At 44.0% G+C, this 12,948-nt stretch overlaps 1 protein-coding gene across 1 annotated transcript in view; it reads right to left on the reverse strand.

Annotated features, from left to right (window-relative positions):
• wdr11 (WD repeat domain 11) overlaps positions 1-12,948 on the reverse strand; it is a 191,267-nt gene that overhangs the window by 114,936 nt on the left and 63,383 nt on the right. The window contains exons 10-11 of the mRNA XM_084321104.1: positions 5,969-6,160; positions 1,080-1,164 (exon numbers count right to left, since the gene is read on the reverse strand). Of these exons, the coding sequence (XP_084177230.1) occupies positions 1,080-1,164; positions 5,969-6,160 (277 nt within the window). The remainder of the gene's footprint in view (positions 1-1,079; positions 1,165-5,968; positions 6,161-12,948) is intronic.

The raw sequence follows: 12,948 nt of genomic DNA on the forward strand, positions 1-12,948 counted from the left end.
GAGTATGTGAGACATGGTTTCTGTTGTCTGTTCGTGACCATGGTGTATGCAGTGTGGGCTATGACTGCCAGGGAACCAGATGGAAAGGTTGAGCATTGATGGTCAAACCTGTAGCCTAGCTTTTAAAGTAAAAATTATGATGCTCTCATCAATAGCTACATTTTTTAAAGCTGCGTGCGAGACAGAGTGGTCAGCGGCAGGGAGACAAGCAAGCTTCCCTTGCAGTTTAAGCTCAGTCCAGTGTTGACGTTGCCGTTGTTGTTGTGCCGACATGAGATGGCCACGGGCATTGGTAAGTGGCACACACACACACCACACACACAAGACTAGTCAGACTCACCCACTCTATACCCCTGGAGGACACACACACGTACATATGTAGACACACACACACATGTATGTACGCACACATGTATATATGTACACACACACATATATATGTATACACACCCACACACATGTATATACACACACACAGTTAGTTAGTTAGTTAGTTAGTTCGCTAGTTAGTTAGTTAGTTAGTTAGTTAGTTAGTTAGTTAGTTAGTTAGTTAGTTAGTTAGTTAGTTAGTTAGTTAGTTCATTAGTTAGTTAGTCAAGGCTCGTGCAGTGAGTGTTTGTGGAGAGTAACTTCTCTCATCAAATAAGCTGAGCTCTGCTTGAATATATGCTGTTTGTTTCCAATCAGTCTCAGTCTAATGGCCTAACTGATTCCATCTCGCACTTAATCAATCATGCTGAAATAGTTCCTGTGCTCGTTAAAGGAATAGTCTGCTCTCTCTTGAGACCCAGAGGGGGCCCGACTGTTAGAGCTCCACAGGAAACAATGTGTTGTACACAGGAACAATGGGGACCATTATCAAGACCACAGTGTCTAGATCTGATAGTTGTCCATTTATTTGTAATGTGTAGGGAGAGGTTTAGGTTCAGGTTATGATCCGTTATGTGTGTGTGTGTGTGTGTGTGTGTGTGTGTGTGTGTGTGTGTGTGTGTGTGTGTGTGTGTGTGTGTGTGTGTGTGTGTGTGTGTGTGTGTGTGTGTGTGTGTGTGTGTGTGTGTGTGTGTGTGTGTGTGTCTCACTTGACTTCACAGGAGTGGACGCTGAGCTCCTTGTGGAGGAGACCACTGGTCAGATTGTAAACCAACACTGATCCATTACTGGTGCCTGGGGGCAAGAGACATAGAGAGACATAGAGAGAGAGAGAGACATAGAGAGACATAGAGAGAGAGAGAGAGAGAGAGAGAGAGAGAGAGAGAGAGAGAGAGAGAGAGAGAGAGAGAGAGAGAGAGAGAGAGAGAGAGCAAGAGCGAGGGACAGAGAGAGAGAGAGAGAGATAGGGAGAGACAGACAGAGAGAGATAAAGAGATAAAGAGGGAGAGAGACATTCAGTAAGCGTCACACCTCAGAACCATTCAGAGCAAGACCTCTGTTTGAGCACAGGGATGAAGCCAAGCAGCGCAGAGCTCAGCCTCCTGTGAGAGAGACCCTACATGAGGCCAAGCAGCGCAGAGCTCAGCCTCCTGTGAGAGAGACCCTCTAAGACATGAGGCCAAGCAGCTCAGAGCTCAGCCTCCTGTGAGAGAGACCCTCTAAGACATGAGGCCAAGCAGCTCAGAGCTCAGCCTCCTGTGAGAGAGACCCTCTAAGACATGAGGCCAAGCAGCTCAGAGCTCAGCCTCTCCTGTGAGAGAGACCCTACATGAGGCCAAGCAGCTCAGAGCTCAGCCTCTCCTGTGAGAGAGAGACCCTACATGAGGCCAAGCAGCTCAGAGCTCAGCCTCCTGTGAGAGAGAGACCCTACATGAAAGAAAACACCATTTCTGAAAATAAACATGATTGACTTCATAACTTCATTTGTGTCAACTCGGTCAGACATATTTAAATTTGTTCAGTCCATATACACTTTTGCTCAGATTTCACACTATTCTGAAAACCCAATTTCTAAATTCCTTTATTTTCTACCTTTGTTTAATAAAAAATAAAAGACATTTCTTAGACAAATAAGACAACAACACAAACTCAACCAATAGTAAAAGATGTTTTTGAAAATGAACAAAAACATACATCCGACTGTGTTGATTCCAGATTCCAAGATATTTGTATTATGTGTATAATCAATCACAATCTCACATTATCATAAAAAAAAATTATGTCAATGACCAAGCTTTTCTAACTGAGCTTTACAACAGTGACAACCGCTATACATCCTGATGTTGACTTGGCATTGGACTTTTTTTCAGAATTTCAGATAAAACAATAGATTATCACCTTGGTTTACACCAGAATTATCAATCGTATGGAGGGACAGAGAGAGAGGAGAGGAGAGAGAGAAGAGAGAGCATTTTGTTTGCTCAGACAGAGAATGAGAGAGCAACAAAGAGAGAAAGAGAGAGAAGGAGATAGAAAACAAGAATAGAGAGAGAGGGGAGAGAGAAATAAAGGAGAGAGAAAAAAAGAGAGAGGAGAGAGAAGGAGAGATAGTTCTACACTGATCGTTCTGGACTCAGTGATTGGCTGCAGCAGTAAATCCCTCTGCTCGCATTGGTTAATACAACCAGGAGACGAGACATCAGTATCTGCCCGGAGACGCATCACTGTGCCCCACCAGCCAGATCGCTGTATCACAGGAGACGTCCGGCTACTCAGGTAGAAACAATATGTCATCCTGGACAAACTTCAAGCCTGAATACATCCTCCCCCACAGAGCCAGGAGGACACACAGTCATCCTCCCCCACAGAGCCAGGACCCACAGTCATCCTCCCCCACAGAGCCAGGACCCAGAGTCATCCTCTCCCACAGAGCCAGGACACAGTCATCCTCCCCCACAGAGCCAGGACCCAGAGTCATCCTCCCCCACAGAGCCAGGACACACAGTCATCCTCCCCCACAGAGCCAGGACCCACAGTCATCCTCCCCCACAGAGCCAGGACCCACAGTCATCCTTCCCCACAGAGCCAGGACACAGAGTCATCCTTCCCCACAGAGCCAGGACCCACAGTCATCCTTCCCCACAGAGCCAGGACCCACAGTCATCCTCCCCCACAGAGCCAGGACCCAGAGTAATCCTCCCCCACAGAGCCAGGACACAGTCATCCTCCCCCACAGAGCCAGGACCCACAGTCATCCTCCTCCACAGAGCCAGGACCCACAGTCATCCTCCCCCACAGAGCCAGGACACAGAGTCATCCTTCCCCACAGAGCCAGGACCCACAGTCATCCTTCCCCACAGAGCCAGGACACAGAGTCATCCTCCTCCACAGAGCCAGGACACAGTCATCCTCCCCCACAGAGCCAGGACACACAGTCATCCTCCCCCACAGAGCCAGGACACACAGTCATCCTCCCCCACAGAGCCAGGACCCAGAGTCATCCTCCCCCACAGAGCCAGGACCCAGAGTCATCCTCCCCCACAGAGCCAGGACCCAGAGTCATCCTCCCCCACAGAGCCAGGACCCAGAGTCTGATCCTCCCCCACAGAGCCAGGACACAGAGTCATCTTTGATTCCTCCCCCACAGAGCCAGGACACAGAGTCATCCTCCCCCACAGAGCCAGGACCCAGAGTCATCCTCCCCCACAGAGCCAGGACCCAGAGTCATCCTTCCCCACAGAGCCAGGACACAGAGTCATCCTCCCCCACAGAGCCAGGACACAGAGTCATCCTCTCCCACAGAGCCAGGACCCAGAGTCATCCTCCCCCACAGAGCCAGGACCCAGAGTCATCCTTCCCCACAGAGCCAGGACCCAGAGTCATCCTCCCCCACAGAGCCAGGACCCAGAGTCATCCTCCCCCACAGAGCCAGGACACAGAGTCATCCTCCCCCACAGAGCCAGGACACAGAGTCATCCTCCTCCACAGAGCCAGGACACAATCATCCTCCTCCACAGAGCCAGGACACAGTCATCCTCCTCCACAGAGCCAGGACACAGTCATCCGTCCCCACAGAGCCAGAGCCAGGCCCAGGACACACGGTCATCCTCCTCCACAGAGCCAGGACACACAGTCATCCTCCTCCACAGAGCCAGGACACAGTCATCCTCCTCCACAGAGCCAGGACACAGAGTCATCCTCCTCCACAGAGCCAGGACACAATCATCCTCCTCCACAGAGCCAGGACACAGAGTCATCCTCCTCCACAGAGCCAGGACACAATCATCCTCCTCCACAGAGCCAGGACCCAGTCATCCTCCTCCACAGAGCCAGGACACAATCATCCTCCTCCACAGAGCCAGGACACAGTCATCCTCCTCCACAGAGCCAGGACACAGTCATCCGTCCCCACAGAGCCAGAGCCAGGCCCAGGACACACGGTCATCCTCCTCCACAGAGCCAGGACACACAGTCATCCTCCTCCACAGAGCCAGGACACACAGTCATCCTCCTCCACAGAGCCAGGACACACAGTCATCCTCCTCCACAGAGCCAGGACACAGTCATCCTCCTCCACAGAGCCAGGACACAGTCATCCTCCTCCACAGAGCCAGGACACAGTCATCCTCCTCCACAGAGCCAGGACACAGAGTCATCCTCCTCCACAGAGCCAGGACACAGAGTCATCCTCCTCCACAGAGCCAGGACCCAGTCATCCTCCTCCACAGAGCCAGGACACAGAGGGTGTCTTCTCATTAGGAACGGGTGCTCCGGTCTGTCCTCGCTCCGTTCTTGAGTGCGAACTCCCCCTCTCCCCCCTCTGGTTTGCGTACACACTGCAGTCTTGGTTGCGTCTATTCTTATCCTAACAGATTTCTGCTTCTGCGTTCGCCACTGACGTACGCTAGTTTTGCCCCCCCCCCCCGAGCGTAGAAATAATGTGTGGAGAGCGAGCCTCTCTTTGAAATGAATCATTCCAGCAAAGTAGGCTTCTATTATCCGAATTACTGTTTTAATGGGTGTCACAGTAGTAAGTCCTACTGTAGAACATGACATATTTGCATGACATCTGATTTATTAATGCCAATACTAAAGATTAGGGACAAACGCAATTGGCAAAAGTGTAAATCATGGATTAGTCACTCAGTTTTAACATCCGACTTAGCTCACCTCGTTAGTCTGCTGGCTGTGGATCCTATGGTCACAAGTTCAAATCACTCTTGGTTCAAGTTTTACGTTTAATAAATGTATCCACTCTGGTTGGATGGTGTGTATGTATGTATGTATTGTGCTGTATAATGACAATACATTTGAATCGAATCTCATTTTGAAATCGCTACCTGTTGAGTGGATCACCATGGTGCAATGCAATCACCTCCGAAGCTGTCTGCCACTGTCGTGTCCATAGGCAGCGTAGCGATTTCAAAATGAGATTCGATTTTTTGTGTGACCTGCAACAGGGCAGTTTTAAAACCAGAGACAGTGGACACAGACTTGTCTTTCTTGCCTACAACTTAAAGTAATGGCTTTGCTTGTCCAAATGACAATACTGACCAAATTGAGATATATTTTTCTCTTGTCCATTTATTTAGTTTGCTTTCTAATTTAAAATAGTTTGAAACCGTCTGTACACAGTAGGTTATGTGTGCTAGCAGAGCTAGTCTCCAGTCGCGAGTCATGGTGCACATGTGCGGTGGTTTGTCCACCAAAAAAGCGGCAAAAGAAGAAAAGAAACTAGCAGAGCCAGAACTATTCAACTCCCCTGGAGCCACAGCCGGCAGAGAAGCCCGTTTACTTTAGCTTTCAAACCAGCTGCAGCCTGAGAACTGGAGTGTGAGGGGCTGTAACACTAAAGATGGCGGCAACGACAAAGAATTGCTGCAAAATAAACATACATCTGTTGTAAAATAAAAATACAAAAATTATTTAATTATAATTTTTTTTTAAATACTTTAATTCATCGATATCGAGTAATATGATAACATTATCATATCTTTATTGTGATATCAATATCGCCATATCGCCCAGCCCTAGTGTAATGCATGTCATTGTGTGTGTGTGTGTGTGTGTGCGTGTGTGTGTGTGTGGCAGTACTCACCGACGGCCAGCAGGGGCTGGTAGTGGCTGATGTTCTTGGTGGTGAGGGGGGGGCACATGCGGAGGGCGAAGGGGGGGAGGGGGAGGCCGGAGAGGAGGCCTGTCAGGAGGAACTTCAGCTGCACTTCCTGCTGGGCGGGGGAGGAGGAGGAGGAGGAGGGGGGAGGAGCCTCGCCTGCGATCAGAGTCTGACCTGGGGACCAACACAGAACATGGACATCGTTCAGAACTACAAGGAGCTGATGTGTTGAAGTACAGCTACACGTTACAATATTACAAAATAGCAGAATGTCCCTTTAAAACAGATAGAACACATCCCTATGTTACACAACAGATAGAACACATCCCTATGTTACACAACAGATAGAACACATCCCTATGTTACACAACAGATAGAACACATCCCTATGTTACACAACAGATAGAACACATCCCTATGTTACACAACATATAGAACACATCCCTATGTTACACAACAGATAGAACACATCCCTATGTTACACAACAGATAGAACACATCCCTATGTTACACAACATATAGAACACATCCCTATGTTACACAACAGATATAACACATCCCTATGTTACACAACAGATAGAACACATCCATATGTTACACAACAGATAGAACACATCCATATGTTACACAACAGATAGAACACATCCCTATGTTACTAAATATATAAGGAGGTGTAGTGGTTACGTCATTGCCATTTTCCGTGTTCCACCCTCTGTCCAACCCAATGCATTTCCCCATTGCCCATTTCTAAATTGTCTTGTTTAAAACAAATAAAAGCATTAACATTTGCATGGTGTACCTTTCTGTGCTTATTCATCCACAATCTATAGCTCAACATGAAAATATTCACAATGAATCATAAAAAAAAATTGCAGAATTTTATTTCAACCAAAAATGCTTAAACAATAATGTTAGTGATAGAAGGGAACTCATTTTGTGCAAAAGTGGAACGTTTTTCAAATTCCATGCGGCAGAATTGTTACAATAGCCGATAATCCATTTTCCCAATGATAAATCCATATACGGGTGGAACAACCAGTGACGTCAGACTACACCTCCCTATAGAACCCATCCCTATGATATATAAAACAGATAGAACCCATCCCTATGATATATAAAACAGATAGAACCCATCCCTATAATATATAAAACCGATAGAACCCATCCCTATGATATATAAAACAGATAGAACCCATCCCTATAAAACAGATAGAACCCATCCCTATGATATATAAAACAGATAGAACCCATCCCTATGATATATAAAACAGATAGAACCCATCCCTATGATATATAAAACAGATAGAACCCATATCGATGCTATAAACCGATAGAACCCATCCCTATGATATATAAAACGGATTAGAACCCATCCATATGATATATAAAACAGATAGAACCCATCACTGTTATAAAACAGATAGAACCCATCCCTATGTTATATAAAACGGATAGAACCCATCCCTATGATATATAAAACAGATAGAACCCATCCCTATAAAACAGATAGAACCCATCCCTATGATATATGAAACAGATAGAATCCATCCCTATGATATATGAAACAGATAGAACCCATCCCTATGATATATAAAACAGATAGAACCCATCCCTATGATATATGAAACAGATAGAACCCATCCCTATGATATATGAAACAGATAGAACCCATCCCTATAATATATAAAACCGATAGAACCCATCCCTATGATATATAAAACAGATAGAACCCATCCCTATAAAACAGATAGAACCCATCCCTATGATATATAAAACAGATAGAACCCATCCCTATGATATATAAAACAGATAGAACCCATCCCTATGATATATAAAACAGATAGAACCCATATCGATGCTATAAACCGATAGAACCCATCCCTATGATATATAAAACGGATTAGAACCCATCCATATGATATATAAAACAGATAGAACCCATCACTGTTATAAAACAGATAGAACCCATCCCTATGTTATATAAAACGGATAGAACCCATCCCTATGATATATAAAACAGATAGAACCCATCCCTATAAAACAGATAGAACCCATCCCTATGATATATGAAACAGATAGAATCCATCCCTATGATATATGAAACAGATAGAACCCATCCCTATGATATATAAAACAGATAGAACCCATCCCTATGATATATGAAACAGATAGAACCCATCCCTATGATATATGAAACAGATAGAACCCATCCCTATGATATATAAAACAGATAGAACCCATCCCTATAAAACAGATAGAACCCATCCCTATGATATATGAAACAGATAGAACCCATATCGATGCTACTAAACAGATAGAATCCAATGTGACAGAACTGGGGCTGACGTGTTGTGATACAGCTACATATTACAGATGGAAACACAACCTCCATTATACTACTACTTATTATGGAATCAGCAAGAGTTACTACTATGTTGACATTTATAACTTTCAGATTATCTTCACTCTCTCTACCAGTCACACTTGTCACACAGAGGCGGGGAGTTGCTGTCGCTGCAGTAGACTGAATAATACATTGTAACCATTAGAATCATTCAAACCAATGTGCGTTCTGCAGTATAACCCAGTTTTACAGCCAAAGAGCCGTCGGTGCCAGCACAGCATTTTAAAGGACAACTGAAGCACACATATGGGATATGTTCTCTCCATTATGTGCCTGGTAACTAAAAAGAGCAGAATGTCCCTTTAAAACAGTGTGCAAAACAGATAGAACCCATCCCTATGTTACACAACAGATAGAACACATCCCTATGTTACACAACATATAGAACACATCCCTATGTTACACAACATATAGAACACATCCCTATGTTACACAACAGATAGAACACATCCCTATGTTACACAACATATAGAACACATCCCTATGTTACACAACAGATAGAACACATCCCTATGTTACACAACAGATATAACACATCCCTATGTTACACAACAGATAGAACACATCCATATGTTACACAACAGATAGAACCCATCCCTATGTTACACAACAGATAGAACACATCCATATGTTACACAACAGATAGAACCCATCCATATGTTACACAACAGATAGAACACATCCATATGTTACACAACAGATATAACCCATCCATATGTTACACAACAGATAGAACCCATCCATATGTTACACCACAGATAGAACCCATCCATGTTACTAAACAGATAGAACCCATCCATATGTTACACAACAGATATAACCCATCCATATGTTACTAAACAGATAGAACCCATCCATATGTTAATTCCACTGCGGCCGACAAGAAGGAGATATATTCTTTGTTCGTTTCATTACGCCTGGGTGTCACAGTCTGCCCCATTTTATGACATTATTAACGGTCTAGATAAGATAAGGCAATGAGGCAGCACTGCCAGCTGATGAATGGGTTTCTATGTGCACGTCAGAGCCACCATCAGACTGATAACGACTGAGTACTTCATCTCTATAAGTATCTTCCTCTGTGTGTTGGTTGTCGTCGATGACTCGTAGAAAAAGTCCTCTGGTCCTGAAGCCATGGCGAAGTTGTAATTGGTATCGATTGAGAAATAAAGAATCTATAAAGTTTTCATTCCATGCAGCGCAATAGGCCTCGCCACATTAGAAACGGGTGTTTTTATTTTGTTATACATTTTTTTTTAAATCTATTTTCTTTTTCTTTGACATGAAACAAGACAACACAATACAGTAATAACAACAATAAACAGGACTGTTACCACATTTGAACACAAGATGAACAGGTATACATATCACCATTTACCAATATGTATGTCTGTATGTCAGGATGTGTGGTATAAAAAGAAAAAAACATGTTCAGAGTCTGTGGATATGCATGGGTGAACCGACGTGTTTAGGTTCGGTACCTCAAAAGTACCGAATTCTGTACGCATCCCTACACGCCAGGGACTAGAACTAGAAACCCTTTGTTCACTAGTCCCAGCTTCTGCTACTTATGATCCACCTCTTTATAGCTGATTTAAAAGTAGAGAAGGGGCTTATGGACTTCAACTCCATTGGTAGGCTATTCCATAGTACTGCTGCTGAATATATAAATAAGTTTTGGCCTATTTTTCTATTACATCTCACTGGGACGATGTCTGTAGGACTCCCCCTGGTAGCATGTCCGTGTACATCCCTTACCCTGTTAAAATATCCACTAAGGTATTGAGGGACAGTATTCCAGAGTATCTTGTGTATCATGTTGAGTTTTAATTGAAAGACCCTCTCCTCAACCCTGAGCCACTTGAGGCTGTTAAAATGTGTCTGTGTAAGGTGAGTCCTGGGATGGAGTTTTAAAATCAGTCTAACTCATTTGTTCTGAGCTATCTGTAGCCTACCTTTCAGTGCTACTGTGATGCCAGTGTACCAGGAGGAGCACGCGTAGTCATAATGACATTGAATCAGGGCCCCTGCCAGTACTTCTAAGGCTGACCTGTTAATATAGGTGGACACTCTACAGAGAAATTGTATTCTCTGGTTGATCTTTGTGACCACCTTTTGTGCCATGCTCACCCCTGATAAGGTGTTGTCCAAAACACACCCTAGGTATGTGACTTCCTCCTTTGCTGTAACCTCAATATCCCCTACCACTACTTTGAACCCAGGAGACCTCTTAAGTCATATGGCAGAGCCAAAAAGGATAGCTTCGGTTTTACCCAGGTGGAGGGATAACCTGTTTTCGACAAGCCAATGACTGATCTTGACAAGCTCTAGACTGAGTGACCTCTCAACTTCTCTTTTGTCCTGATGGGAGACCATGCATCGTCCGCAAATAAAAACAATTTACATTCACAGGCAGTTTTCATGTCATTGACATATAAAAGAAATAAAAGTGGTCCTAAAATACTCCCTTGCGGCACCCCACACGTATGTTGAAGTGAGGAGGATATGCTCCCATTAATTTCCACTACTTGTTTACTGCCTCTCAGATAAGACTCCATCCACCTTAAGGGTATACTGTTAAAACCCATAGCCTTCAGTTTATATAAAAGTATGTTGTGGTTAACGGTGTCAAAGGCTTTTTGTAAATCTATTAAAACCATCCCACAGAATTGACCTTTGTCCACCTCTGTTCTAATTTGGTCTGTCAGATATAATAAACACGTGTCTGTGGAATGTGATGTTCTAAATCCAGACTGGAGCTCGAACAACAAGTTGTTTGTAGAGAGGTATTCGTTTATTTGATCATGAATGATCCTTTCTATGACACAGCACTAAGAATCGACACAGGCCTATAGTTCCCTGGGTCTAGTTTATTGTTTTTTTTGTAAAGCAGAATGACTCTGGCTTGTTTGAGATCATAGGGAAACTGTCCTTGACCGATAGATAGATTTACAATGTGTAAAGGCGATGGACTCAGCTGCATCCCTAAGAAATCTAGCAGGTATCTTGTCCTGTCCTGTTGCCTTGTTAGGATTGAGCGCCCTCAGTTTTTTCAAAACTGTGTCCTCAGTCACACTCGCAAAGGAGAAGGAATCTGTCTGGATACCTTTCTGTCTGTAGTACTCCCCTACCTGTTTTTCCCCATACATGCCAGTATTTAGACAATTAGCTATGTTCTTATTGCCTGTAATCACTGTGCCTCCTATGTCTAGAATCATGTTTTTAGCTTTTGTCCTGAGCTTGTTTCCATATCCTGTTTGCTTTAAGCACTTCCATAATTTTTGTGGATTCGATTTATTCCTGATCATTTTGTCATTAAAATATTCAGCCTCGGCTTTCTTGATCATTCCCATAACCTCATTTATTTTCTTCTTAAACTCCTCATAAACCTGTTCATCCCTATTTTTACTGAATTTTGAAAATGTGTAATTTCTGGACTTTATAGCTGCCAGGATCTCTGGGTTCATCCAGGGCTCGTCTGATTTTTGTTCTCGTAGTTTTTTCTGGTGCACTTTCATCAATTGCCGTCAGAAACAAAGATTTAAAATGACCCCAGGCTTTATCTACTTTCATACTGCGATATACAGGTGACCAATCCATGGAACTTAGTCTGCTTTTTAGAGCTCCGCTGTTGTAATTTTTCATTGACCTTATCTTGACAGTATTGTGGTGGCCAATGGCTGACTTCACCACCTTGCGTGTACAGAATGTAATTGAGTGGTCACTGATACCACAATGTATTACCCCACTGTTGGCTATCTTAGGTTTATCAGTCACTAATATCAGGTCAATGGTGGTACTGGAAGGGTTTGTTATTCATGTGGGTCTATCAATTAATTGTTTAAAATTGTGGTTGGAGCAAAGGTCCTGAAAGGCTTTGTTCAAGGGGTGGCCACGTCTTGATACATCAATATTAAAATCCCCGGTAATTATAGACTCACCAGACACAAAGTCGTTGCGTTTGGAGCACAGATTTTGCATATTGGTTGAAAAGTCGTTCTGCTCTGGTGGTCGACTCGATAGCATACTTGTAACTGAGGGGTACAATTCCCTGACTGTATTACTAGATATGATACTTACTACCACTACCTTTGTACTTAATATTCGGCCACCCAGTACTCTGCATAAATATATTATGATGAACACTGTCACGTAGATGAAACGGATCCAACACAAATGTACGAATTAGAAATAGGTCTTTATTTCTACACAGCGATGGTGTGTAGAGCAAGCACTTAATCAAATCAATCACATTTATGAATGGGAATTAGTATGCACTTTTATGGCAAGAGTATTCGTCGGTATATCAATAGAGAATGTCCAATCTCTGAAGGCGCAGGTGGTACATATACAACCTGGAATAGTTAAGGAATAACAGCAATGATACTTTAATGATTATAGACTGGATACACTAAGGGGGGGTTAATCCGGTCGCTTGTAAGCCGACAGGAGTAGGAAGGGGGGGGGGGGGGGGGTAGAGTCCGGCTGCCTCATCCGGCCAAGGGTATCCCAGGTGAACCCACTGTAGTGCCGTTCAATGCGCCGGCGATCCTTGGAC

This window comes from Notolepis coatsorum (genome assembly GCF_963971535.1).
Source record: "Notolepis coatsorum genome assembly, chromosome: 9".
NCBI lineage: Eukaryota > Metazoa > Chordata > Actinopteri > Aulopiformes > Paralepididae > Notolepis > Notolepis coatsorum.